The sequence below is a fragment of the Mandrillus leucophaeus genome, unplaced genomic scaffold (genome assembly GCF_000951045.1).
Source record: "Mandrillus leucophaeus isolate KB7577 unplaced genomic scaffold, Mleu.le_1.0 Scaffold210, whole genome shotgun sequence".
Lineage (NCBI taxonomy): Eukaryota > Metazoa > Chordata > Mammalia > Primates > Cercopithecidae > Mandrillus > Mandrillus leucophaeus.
In genome coordinates, this window is record NW_012102144.1 from 2362815 (window position 1) to 2376172 (window position 13358).

The 13358-nt window shown below is 37.3% G+C and overlaps 1 protein-coding gene across 1 annotated transcript in view; it reads right to left on the minus strand.

The window, feature by feature from the left end:
• MAGI1 (membrane associated guanylate kinase, WW and PDZ domain containing 1) overlaps positions 1-13358 on the minus strand; it is a 741784-nt gene that overhangs the window by 102449 nt on the left and 625977 nt on the right. The window contains exon 5 of the mRNA XM_011980350.1: positions 8387-8588. Within this exon, the coding sequence (XP_011835740.1) occupies positions 8387-8588 (202 nt within the window). The remainder of the gene's footprint in view (positions 1-8386; positions 8589-13358) is intronic.

Sequence of the window (13358 nt, forward strand, 5' to 3'; positions counted from 1 at the left end):
TGTTTCTTGACTTTTTAATGATCGCCATTCTAACTGGCATGAGATGGTATCTCATTGTGGTTTTGATTTGCATTTCTCTAATGACCAGTGATGATGCGCTTTTTTTCATATATTTGTTGGCCACATAAATGTCTTCTTTTGAAAACTGTCTGTTCATATCCTTCGCCCACTTTTGGATAGGGTTGTTTTGCTCTTGTATATTTGTTTAAGTTCCTTGTAGATGCTGGATATTAGCCCTTTGTCAAATGAATAGAGTCCAAACATGTTTTTCCATTCCACAGGTTGCCCGTTCACTATGATGATAGTTTCTTTTGCTGTGCAGAAACTCTTTAGCTTAATTAGATCCCATTTGTCAATTTTGGCTTTTGTTGCCATTGCTTTTGGTGTTTTAGCCATGAAGTCTTCCCCTATGCCTATGTCCTGAAAGGTACTGTCTAGGTTTTCTTCCAGAGTTTTTATGGTTTTAGGTCTTAAGCTTAAGTCTTTAATCCATCTTGAGTTAATCTTTGTATAAGGTGTAAGTAAGGGATCCAGTTTCAGATTTCTGCATATGGTTAGCCAGTTTTCCCAACAGCATTTATTAAATAGGGAATCCTTTCCCCATTGCTTGTTTTTGTCAGGTTTGTCAAAGGTCATATGGTTGTAGACGTGTGGTGTTATTTCTGAGGGCTCTGTTCTGTTCCATTGGTCTATATCTCTGTTTTGGTACCAGTACCATGCTGCTTTGGTTACTGTAGCCTTATAGAAGAGTTTAAAGTCAGATAGCATGATGCCTTCAACTTTGTTCTTTTTGCTTAGGATTGTCTTGGCTACACAGGTTCTTTTTTGGTTCTATATGAAATTTAAAGTAGTTTTTTCTAATTCTGTGAAGAAAGTCAATGGTAGCTTGATGGGGATAGCACTGAATCTATAAATTACTTTGGGCAGTATGGCCATTTTCACAATATTGATTCTTCCTATCCATGAACATGGAGAGTTTTTCCATATGTTTGTGTCCTCTCATTTCCTTGAGCAGTGGTTTGTAGTTCTCCATGAAGAGGCCCTTCACATCCCTTGTAAGTTGTATTACTAGGTATTTTATTCTCTTTGTAGCAGTTGTGAATGGGAGTTCACTCATGATTTGGCTCTCTGTCTACTATTGGTGTATAGGAATGCTTGTGATTTTTGCACATTGATTTTGTATCCTGAGACTTTGCTGAAGTTGTTTACAAGCTTAAGGACTTTTTAGGCTGAGACGATGGGGTTTTCTAAATATGCAATCATTTCATCTGCAAATAGAGATAATTTGACTTCCTCTCTTCCTATTTGAATACCCTTTATTTCTTTCTCTTGCCTGATTGCCCTAGCCAGAACTTCCAGGTGGTGAGAGAGGGTATCCTTGTCTCATGACAGTTTCCAAGGGAATGCTTCCAACTTTTGCTCATTCAGTACAATATCGGCTGAGGGTTTGTAATAAATAGCTCTTATTATTTTGAGATATGTTCCATCAATACCTAGTTTATTGAGTGTTTTTAGCATGAAAGGGTGTTGAATTTTATCGAAGGCCTTTTCTGCAACTATTGAGATAATCATGTGGTTTTTGTCATTGGTTCCATTTATGTGATGGATTATGTTTATTGACTTGCATATGTTGAAGATGACTTGATTGTGGTGGATAAGCTTTTTACTGTGCTGCTGGATTTGGTTTGTCAGTATTTTATTAAGGATTTTCACATCAACGTTCATCAAGGATATTGGCCTGAAATTTGTGTGTGTGTGTGTGTGTGTGTGTGTGTGTCTGCCAGCTTTTGGTATCAGGATGATGCTGGCCTCACAAAAAGAGTTAGGGTAGAGACCCTCTTTTTCTATTGCTTGGAATAGTTTCAGAAGGAATTATACCAGCTCCTCTTTGTACCTCTGGTAGTATCTGGCTGTGAATCTGTCTGGTTCTGGGCTTTTGTTGGTTAGTAGGTTATTCATTACTGTCTCGATTTCAGAAGTTGCTATTGGTCTATTCAGGAATGCAACTTCTTTCTGGTTTAGTCTTGGGTGGGTGTATGTGTCCAGGAATTTATCCATTTCTTCTAGATTTTCTAGTTTATTTGCGTAGAGGTATTTATACTATTCTCTGATGCTAGTTTGTATTTCTGTAAGATCAGTGGAGATATCCCCTTTATCATTTTTTGATTGTGTTTATTTGATTCTTCTCTCTTTCAGGGATGCCCTGTGGAGAGGAGGAATCTCCACCCCTTATTATCTTGAATGACTTTAGGGTCCATAGTGATTCCTTATTTAAATCCTCATATTGACAGTCTTCTCTCATTTTTTCTTTCTCAATCTTATTAGAGGTTCTTCAATTTTTTTTAATACTTTTGAAGAATTGGCTATTTCTTTCATTGATTTTTGTCTATTATTTTTCTGCTCTTGATAGCATTGATTTCTCCTCTTATCTTTATTATTTCCTTCCATCTTTTTGCGTTTCAGTTATTCTTCTCTTTCCAGGTACTTGCATTGCAAGTTTAGATTGTTAATTTGAGACTTCTCCTCTTTTCTCATATATATGTTTAGTGCTATAAATTTACCTCTCATCACTGCCTTGGCTGTGTCCCACCTATTTTAATGTGCTGTATTTACATTTTCATTCAGTTCAATTTATTTACTTATCTTTAATTTCCCTTGAGACTTCCTCTTTGACCCATAGATTATTTAAAAGTATGTTGTTTAGTTTACTTCTAATTCATTGGAGATTTTCCTACTGTATCTGACATTAATATGTCAACTCTTGCTCTTTTGATTAACATTTGCAAGATATATTTTCCCATCCTTTACTTTCAACATACCTATATTGTTACATTTGAAATAATGCGCCACAGATAGGACACAATTAGGTCATGCTTTTTAATTCACTTTGCCATTCCCCAACTTCAAATTGTTGTATTTAGTTCACTTTATTAAATGTAGTTATTGATATGTTAGGGCTTAAGTCTTCCATTTTGTTTGTAATTTTCTTTTTGTTCTATTTTTCTTTCCTCTGTTTTATTTTTCTGGCCTTTCTGTGGGTTACATGAATATTTTAGAATTCCATTTTTATATATCTACAGTACTGTTGAGTATATCTCCTTTGTATAGCTTGTAAGTGGCTGCTTTAGATACTACATTACATATATATGCACACATTATATATATATTATTTATAAATATATTTAATATATCTTATAGTCTACTGGCATCATCACTTTACCACTTTGACTGAAGTAGATAAACCTTATCTCCATTGATATTCTTTTACCCTCCCTCACTTATAATAAATTATCTTAAATATTCTCTCTACACACATTTAGAACCATTGAACAGTATTATTGTTGCTTCAACACTTAAATATAATTTGGAAAATTTAAAGAGAAGTCAATTATATCTCAATAAAAATGGGAAAAAAGAAAACTCAAAAGGTGAAGAAAAGCGTTTTATTTATCTATAGTTTTACTTTCTCCATTCTTCTATTTTCCTGATTGTTTTTGTTTGTTTTTTTAGAATTTTGGTTTTGTTTTAGAATTTTCTTTTCGTTTAGAGAACATCTTTTGGCCATTTATTGAGAGCAGGCCTGCAGGCAGCAAATTTTCTTTCATTTAAGAATATTTTCATTCTCCTTGATTCCTAAAGGATATTTTCACTGGATGTAGAATTCTGGGTTAATTCTTTTTTCTTTCAGCACTATAAAAATGCTATGCCACTTCCTTTCAGCCTTTGTTGCTTCTGATGACAAATATGCTGTCATTTTACTTGTTTCACTAACATACATAGGGTGTCATTTCTTGTTGCTTTCAACGTTTTTCTGGTTTTAGTTTTCAAAATTTTGACTATGAATGTGTCTTGCTGTAGTTTTCTTTGGGTTCAGCCAGGTTATTGAATCTGTAGGTTTATTTCTTTTGCCAAATTTAGAAAATTTTCAACCATTAGTTCTTCAAGTACTTTTCTTTTCAGTACCACCCACTTTCTCTTCCCCTGGGACTCCAATGAAATAAATGTTAGATCTTTTGTTACTGTTCCAAATGCCCCTGAAGCTCTGTTTGTTTGGTTTTTTGTTTGCTTTTTCCCCCAGTTGATTTTCTCTCTATTGTTCTTATTGGGTAATTTCTATTTTCAGGTCCACAGATTCTTTCCTCTCCCCACTCTCTTCTGCTGTTGAATCCATCTATTAAGCTTTTTGTTTTGGCTATTGTATTTTTCAGTTGAAAAATTATTATTTTTTAAAAAAAATCTTCTATGGCTTTGCTGAGACTTTATATTTTTGGCTGAAACATTCTAATTTTCTATTTGGCTTAAACATGGTATAACTGCTTGATGAAGTAACTTTATAATGGCTGCATTAAAATCTGTTAGGTATTTCTAACAGTGCTATTATCCCTGTGTTGGTATTCACTCATCGCCTTTTTTCACTCATTTTGATATCTTCCTGATTCTTAGGATAACAAGTGATTTTTTTTTATTACTAATGTGTATATTTTCGGTATTACATTATAGGGGTCTGGATCTTATACCTTCTATTGGCTTTTCCTAATATGGCTGAAAAGAGGAAAGGGGGTTATCTGTTACTTTTAGGTGGGGTCCCCACTTGGCTTTTGTTGATACCGGAGAGGGGAATGGGCTCCTTCTTACTGCTGGGTGGGGATGGTGGCTTGAGCTCCCCACTAGGCCTTTGTTGATACCAGCTAGGCTGGGAGGGGTAGGACTATCTCACTATTGCTCACAAGCTGGCCTCTCTGACTCCATACGGAGAGGGTGGGCTCTTTACCACTGGATGGTGGTAAAAATCCTGATTCTCCTCTAAACCTCCTCTGACACCACACCAGTGGGGAGGAAGAGGGTGTTTCATTACTGCCAGGTGGGGTGGAAGTCCGAGTTCCCTCAAGCGGTCTCCACTAAATCTATGTGGAAATAAGGGGAATCTCCTTACTGCCTGGATGCAAAGTGCCAGCTCTACACTTGGCCTTTTCTGACACCACCCAGCAAGGAGGTTTCAGCTTCTAGTCACACAGCCTGTCAAGGATAGAAGTCTAAGCTTCTACCCTTGGGGCATGGGATCACACGCTTTTCTGTGCTGTTGCTAGAGTAGAATGGTTGTTGAATAAAAGTTTTCTGTCTTGTAGGATGTCCCTTTCCTGATCCTTTGGATAGAGAGAGCAGGCTTTTATTAGGGCTTTATTTGCCTCCGTCTGTTGGTATTTCTGGGTTGCTGGCTCTTTAGCTCTAAGTCTGGATAAATGAAGTAAAACAGAAAGGGAACTCATCACCTAGTATTCCTTTGATCCCAGGTTCCCTAGCTAGTCTGTCTTATTTGCTCTTACTTTCAAAGACTTCTTATGTTTGTTTTCTACACAATGCCAAAGGTTTACAAATCCATGCTTGATTTTTTAAAGTTCTTTTAAATTTCTACTATTTCTTCAATTTCCCAAAACCTATAAAACAAATGTATATATATTTGCATGTGAGTGTACACACACGCACATGCATAAAAAGGTAGATCTGGTTCTAATGCGGTTTAATTTGCTATTCAATGTAAGACATCCTAAAAAGAAGTTTTTTAGAATGAAAAACACATGAAAACAAAGTAACCGGTATATACAATTTAGGCTAAAAATATAAATGATATGTATCTAATCACTTAATACATGTGAAATCTGATAGTCACAAACAAATCCCATAATTATCATAAGCCACATTTTTGTATAATTTTTCTACTAAACCTTAGGCAAGTGAAACACTGGCTTTACATCACCTAAAAGCTAAGTTATAAAAACTAGGCAAATCACTACATTCTCTTGAAAGCCAGCCATAGTTTAGAAGGCCAGCATCCCGCTAACCATCAAGATATCCAACTTCCCTTTTTCCAATGTATCAAGTTAGTTTTGAACAAAATTACTGGTACATTCTTTTCTAAGAATCTGAGTTTCACAGATTATTCTGTACCAGGAACACCAAATATCCTTCCCTTTTCTCAGCATAATTCTTCTTTACTAACGTGACATAATTTCAAAGGCAATTTATTGCAAAAGCTAAGTAAATTTTTGATTTTATGGTTGGCATCCATTTTTATAACAATGTTTAAACTTCTCAGAATAACCACAGGTAATGATGATGACAATGGTAACAATAACAATAGTGATCACTAATTAGTACTAGCCCAAGAACTTTAGTTTCTCTATCTCCTCTAATTCTTACCAACAGTTTGACAAGATAGGTACAATTCATAGTATTCATGTTCTCCTTTTATATATATAGAAAACTGAGATGCAAGAGGTAAACTAAAGTTCCTAAGGTCAAATAACTTGTAAATGCTGGAAACAACATGACCCTTTAGTTGAGTTCTTAATTAATACACTTCTTGACTCTCAAGAAAAGACTATTTCTTTTATCCTTATTTTTAAAAAGCATTTGTCATTAACATGAAGACAGAAACATGAGTTGTCCCCTCCCTCTAGCTGGAAAATAGCACAGAAGCTCTAATTCACTTATCTCAGAATTCTTCCTGGGTAGGTTCTCAAAGACGGTATTCTTTTTTTTTTTTTTTTTTTGAGACAGAGCCTTGCTCTGTTACCCAAGCTATGCAGTGGTGCGATCTCGGCTCACTGCAACCTCCACCTCCGAGGTTCAAGTGATTCTCCTGCCTCAGCCTCTCAAGTGGCTAGAACTATAGGCATGCACTACTATACCTGGCTAATTTTTGTATTTTTAAATAGAGATGGAGTTTCACCATGTTGGCCAGGCTGGTCTAGAATTCGTGACTTCAGATGATCTGCCTGCCGTGGCCTCCCAAAATGCTGGGATTACAGGCGTGAGCCACTGCACCCGGCTGTCCAAGAGGGTGTTCTGAGATCCAAGCCTTTTCTCTAACTCCCATATGTTTAGAAAAATCATACTACCTAATTTTCATTGTTTTTTTCTAATTATAAAACATATGCTTAAGTATGCCAGGCTTAGTGACTCACACCTGTAATTCCAGCACTTTGGGAGGCTGAGGTGGGAGGATCACTTAAGCCCAGGAGATAGAGGCTGCAGTGAGCTATGATCATGCCACGGCACTCCAGCCCAGGCAACACAGTGAGGCCCCATCTCAGGAAGGGAAATAAATAAATAAATAAATAAATAAATAAATAAATAAATAAATAAAGTGTGTGTATACACACATACACAAAGTATAAAAAATTCACAACCCACATCAATGAAACATCTGGTTAGAAAGTAAGTTATTTACTTAACTCAAACCGAACTGTTAATAGATACTTCTAGAACTTTCTGCATCTAGAACTTGATCTACATATTAACAGAAACAAATGTACACACAGAATAGATGCAGGATATGTGTGTATACATGCATATTTTGCAAAATTGAGATCCTTCTCATAGTTTTCTGCAATGTCCTCCCCTTTGTTATCGTTGACTTAACAGTAGATCAATTTCAATCTATGTAGGTATAATAGATGAATCTGTGGTTTTATTTTTTAAATAATTTAATCAGTCATTTTCCTTTTCCTTAGTGGTACACTAAAACATGGTGAATCTCAATGATAGGATAATACAGTCAAAATACTGCACTTAAAAACTGACTACTGTTGGTTAGGAAAACCACATTATCTTAGATTTTCCAGAATGGTTTAAAATGTAGCCATTCTTTTTTTCCTTTTCAGAAAAGATTGTTAAATGTTTAACTATATAGCATTTACGTTTTATAAATCTGAGAGACTTTCCTGTCTGTCTGTTCTCAAATCTTAATTCATACACCTTGCACCATGTAAAAATATTAACTTGTGTATTGCAGACCTAAACATAAAATGTAAAAAATGAAAATATTTTTGACTGTGTTAGGCAAAGATTTCCTAGCTACTACAGAAAAAGCACAATTGACTAAAAAGAAAACTGTTAAATCAGACTTCATCAAAATTAAGAATTTTTGCTCTTTGAAAGACATAGTTGAGACAATGAAAAGAAAAGCTGGACTTGGAGAAAACGCATACAAATCACATATATGATAAAGGAATTGTATCCAGAATATATGAAGAAGTCTTAAAACAATAAGGACATTGCAGTTCAATTAAGAAAAAAAAAGCAACATATTTACTATTTTTAATGGTTAAATATGCTCTTTAAATATTATGTCATAATTTCTATATACCATAATGTAGTTGTCTAAACCTTTAGGGAAATGATTAACTTTATGCTTCCTCAAACTGTTCAGAATCAATAAGTAGAGAATTAATTACCTTTTTATGCAAAACTTATTAAACCTTATTAAAAAATACCATCAGTGGGTGATCAATCCCTTAAATGTAGTTTACATTGGCAGCTGCTAGACAGAGGGAAGGAAGGGAAAAGAAAGAGAGATTTAGGTAGAAATAATGGTATACTTTACTCTATAAAATAGACTTCTCCATTTTCGGTATAGGCCATCTCCCAGTTTTCAGGTAGAGGACCTAAATTATCCTCTGCAGAAAGAGGTAGGTATTGAGGGAACTTCTGAGAAGGGTCCGTGATGGGAGCAGCGATGATGCTATTATTCACAGGTGGTAATGCTGTTTCTTGGAGAGTGTGCTCGTCTTGTTCACCAGAATCGGCTGCTTAATCATGTGAAGAGGTGAGAGAGAGAGAGAGAGAGAAAGAGAGGGAGAAAAAAAAAAAGGTATTCAGCAATCATAACCCATACCTGGGAAGTATGCAACTATACACATCTATATTCTTAAAAGCTCTTATCCTTTCCTAATTCCTGGCCATTAACTATTACTCCTATTTTATTTAGATGTCTGTCCCTTAATTGGAAAGCATCGAAATGATCAACGAAACTTATTTTACTTAAGAAGAAGGGGAAAAAAATCCCAAGTAACGTATTGCTCACAATCTTGGAAATGTCAAAGAAGAAACAAATTCATGACTCAAACTCTTAAACTAAGAAGGCCATCAAAACACAGATGGATCTGCACCCTCATTCCATAGGTATCACTTGATTTCATTATTCAAAAGATGTTTGGGCACAAAAAAGTATCCAGGGTGAAAACACAGACACAGTGGCATTATTACCCATTCTTGTAGAAATTATTTTACGTTATTTTTATATTTGTATAAATATCTTTGGTAGACACTGGCAAAGATCAAAGAATGGTAAATTAAGCTGAAACATATACAAAAGTTTAGAATATGGAGAGAGCTATACCAGTGAGTCAGATTGGAACCTCTTTTGAAAAAGTTATGCTCCTGTGAAAACCAAGACAGTTACCCCGAGAACAGTATCATGTGGGCAGACTGATACGACTTGAGTCTTAAAAGAAGGCTCGAAATACTTGAGTCTCCTTGCCTTCTTATTAACTAGAAACATCAGGGGTGATGTCATCAAAGTATCCCCAAATGGCATTGTTGACATTCTGGTTGAATTTTTATAGAGGCCGATGATATTAAATGTCAATCTCTATGGGGCTTTAAAACTGAATAATCAGGGTATGAAGCGAATTTCTATCTCCCACAGTAATTCTGTAGACATTTCTGATTTAGTGAAAACAGACTGAAGAATGATAAAAGGCTGTTTTCAAAGCTTTCTCTGATGAGAACTCCCAATGACACACATGAGAGTAAAGGTAATCTAAAAGCTGGATGCAGGACATGCTAAGCCTACTAAACCACCACCACCACCAAAGATGTACTACCCTTGAGGAGGCTGCCTGTAGGTATTCCCAGCCCTGCATCTATCTGCTCTTCTCCTGCTAGCACCACTCAGGTATCCTTGTGGTGCTTCCCTCCACTCCAGGTCCCACATGGTCCAGGAGGGGACCTACTCCTGGCTCCACATCGTACTCCTTGCCAATCTGAAGTATTCTATCATTTTTGTCTTTGTTATTAGGTCAGGAATAGGTACGTGATCTAAGGCAAACAAATTTGAATGTCAGACATGGAAGATTTACTGGAACCATGAAGCCAGAGGTGGTTGCTTGAGGCTGGAGCCTATTTGCTAATAGGTTCTCATGCTGCAGGTGTTGGCAGCCATCTTGACATAACTTGACATGACTTGCCAGAGAATTAAGTGCACACAGAGGAAAGGCGAGGTGAAAGATGGAGAAAGTCATCTAATATCCCAGACTGAGCCTCTGATCTCTGATTTCATACCTGAAATCAAGGATGCCCGTTGTTTTGATTGCTTGAACCCCCAAATTCACTTTCCTGCTTAAATAATTTGAGTTAATTTTGCAACTTACATCCAAGAGTGCAGATGAATAGATCAACTAGAAGTAAGGGAACAGAAAGGAACTAGGCCAACACAGAAGAAAAATTTTGAAATGACCAATCAATAACAAAATAAATTCAAAACCTGGCAAGAATTAAAAGAATCACCTTTAATTCTCTAGAAGCCAACAAATATTCATTTCTGGCATATCTTGGAAAGTAGACTTTTCACACTTAAGTGCATAAAAGAATCACCTGGAGAGATTGTTAAAATGCGTATTTCTGGCTCTGTCCTCCAGAAAACAGGTTTGGGGTAGGGTTCCAAAATGTACACTTTTAAAGTACCCAGGTGATGAAGATTCCAGTGGTATAATAACTACACTTTAAAGACAAAGACACTAAGAATTCTCTTACCAACTAAAAGAAAAAATGATGTAGAAAATCAATTGTTTAAAAAGTTCTAACTTCAGTTGGGAATTACTCTACCCTTATCTTGGTTTGAACCTGCCATGTTCCAGAATCACCAGAACCTCTGGCTCCTAGGACGGGTGTTGCCGGTAGCCAATGAGCAGAGAGTGGGGCAGTCTCCGGCTACACGCTCCTCCGTGCACCAGTGCCAGGCCAGAGATGCAAATGAGATGTGTAGAGAGTGGGTCTAGGCTGAAGGCAGCTGGGCACTCAGTGCCAGTTTGTGCCCTGGAGGAGAGTGGACTTGGGGTTGCCAAACTTCTGACTTTTCAAGACAAGCTGGAAATCTGTATTGTTATGTAAAATCTCCCAAGTTTTCAATCATAATTTCTTTAAAAAATAATGCAGTATGACACCAGTGAAAAATGAAAGGTCATGATTATGAGCACTGACCCTGGAGAGCCTCACTACCCGAGTTTGAATCCTGGCTTTACCACTTACTAATGTGGGCAAAGTACTTAACCTTGTGTGCCTTCACTTGTTCATCTGGAAAATGGGGACAAAAACAATCCCTACCTCATGGGGTTGTGGGGAGGATTAAGTGGATAAGGCACTCAGAATAGTGTCTAGCACAGTGAGCCACAGTAAGCAGCTGCCAGCAGCAAAAGTACCTCTATCTTCATCAAAATTATGATTAATTTTGTCTTCAGGCCAGACCTGGCCCCCAGCCTGCAAATACGTTACAAATAGGTAGAAAAAGGATAGGTTATAACAGCAGACCACAGATCATAGTCTTGTCTGCTTCTAGCTGTGCGGCTTTGCCTTTCTGAGCACATATTTCTCGATCTGTAAAATGGGCATAATGTACATGGCATGAGAACAGAATTAACACATGCAAAGTGCCTGGTACCTGCGGCGTGCTCAGTGGGTGCTTGGGACTGAGACCTCTTACTGGAACTACAACTGTCCAAACTCAGTGACTGACTTTTCACTTAGGAGACAGCAAACTGTCAGAATGATAAGGAGAAAGAATAATTTCATTTAAAAATTTTAATTAACCTATTTTAATAGAAACTGGATGTAACAGGAAAAGGGTAGTGCCAATGGGTGAGCCACTACATATGAAATGAGATGCACTCAATTTAACACTGAGTGTATACATGTTTACAAAAAAACAAAAGGCCTTCTCTCTCAGACACTGCATGAAGGGAATATCTCTGGGAAAATCTCTCAGTAATGTTAATTTCCTGGAGGAAAAAAAATCCCTCCATAACTAGATCTTACTTTAAATTATCCAAGTATTTGTTTTTATTTTATATGCTTTCTATATCTTCTTCTCAGCTCAACAGAATCTGAATCTCATTCTCTGAAAGAAAATGGAAAGTCCAAAAATGAGCTGCTGGCACAGACATATGGCAGACTCAAGAATTCACAGCCTTAGTCATGGCTTTGACTTTGACACATGCTGTGATTTCAAAAAAATCTTTTGTTGGGCATGGTGGCATGTGCCTGTAATCCCAGCTATTCAGGAGGCTGAGGAGGGAGGACTGCTTGAGCCCAGGAGTTTGAGACCAGCTTAGGCAACATAGCGAGACCACATCTCTACAAAAAATTAAAAATTAGCTGGGTGTAGTGGCACGTGTCCACAGTCCCAGTTACTGGGGAGGCTGAGGTGGGAGAATCACTTTAACCTGGGAGGTTGAAGCTGCAGTGAGCTGTGATTGTGCCACTGCACTCCAGCCTAGGTGACAGAACGAGACCCTGTCTCAAACAAACAAACAAACAAAACCTTTCATTTAATTTACCAAAGATTTAGAAGCACTGCCACCACTTTCTTACTAAAGGTTACCACTGAAACCAAAGAGGACAGGTAGAATGGAATACTGGAACAAGATGGAATGGGGAGACAGGGAACCTGGTTTTCCCATTGTTCAGTGGTGTAACAGGTACACAGTCCTTCAGGGTTCTCATCTGTAAAACTGGAAAGGTAATCTCTGGATTGCTTCTCTCTCAAGATTTTCAGGAGGTTTATGGGATACATGTAAAAATGGTTTGTAAAACATAAACGAACATGAATGACATTTTTGTTCAGAGTAAATCAGAAGCTTCCAAGTATTTACACATACACACACACACACACACACACACACACACACCCCCTGACACACACAGGAACTTTTAAAGGTGACTTCAAGAACATAAGCCAAGTCAAAGAAAATTTCTAAAGTTCGTTTTAAATTATACATGCTTTCAGGTTTATGTGTATCTCCCACTGTGTACAACCGGTTAGTCATAATCTTTGAGGTTCCATAAAGCTGATGAACTTGACTTAAAACACAAATAGCATAGTAGGTGTGGAGTCAGACTTTCTGGGTTGCAGTGGCAGCTTTGACCCTCCCTCACTGCTTCTGTGATACTGGACAAGGTATTTGACCTCCCTGGTATAAGCATAAAGAACTCAGCAAAGTGCTTGCCATATAGTCCATATTTGAGAAACATTAGATCTTATAGAATGATTATCTCTTAACGTTCCAAAGCAATGCTTTATCACTGTCTACCAACAAAAAAGAAGTGTCAGGCTGGGCAAGGTGGCTCACGCCTGTAATCCCAGCACTTTGGAAGGCCGAGGCAGGTGGATCACGAAGTCAGGGGATCGAGACCTTCCTGGCTAACATGGTGAAATCCCGTCTCTACTAAAAATATTAGCTGGGCGTGGTGGTGGGTGCCTGCAATCCCAGCTACTCGGGAGGCTGAGGCAGGAGAATGGC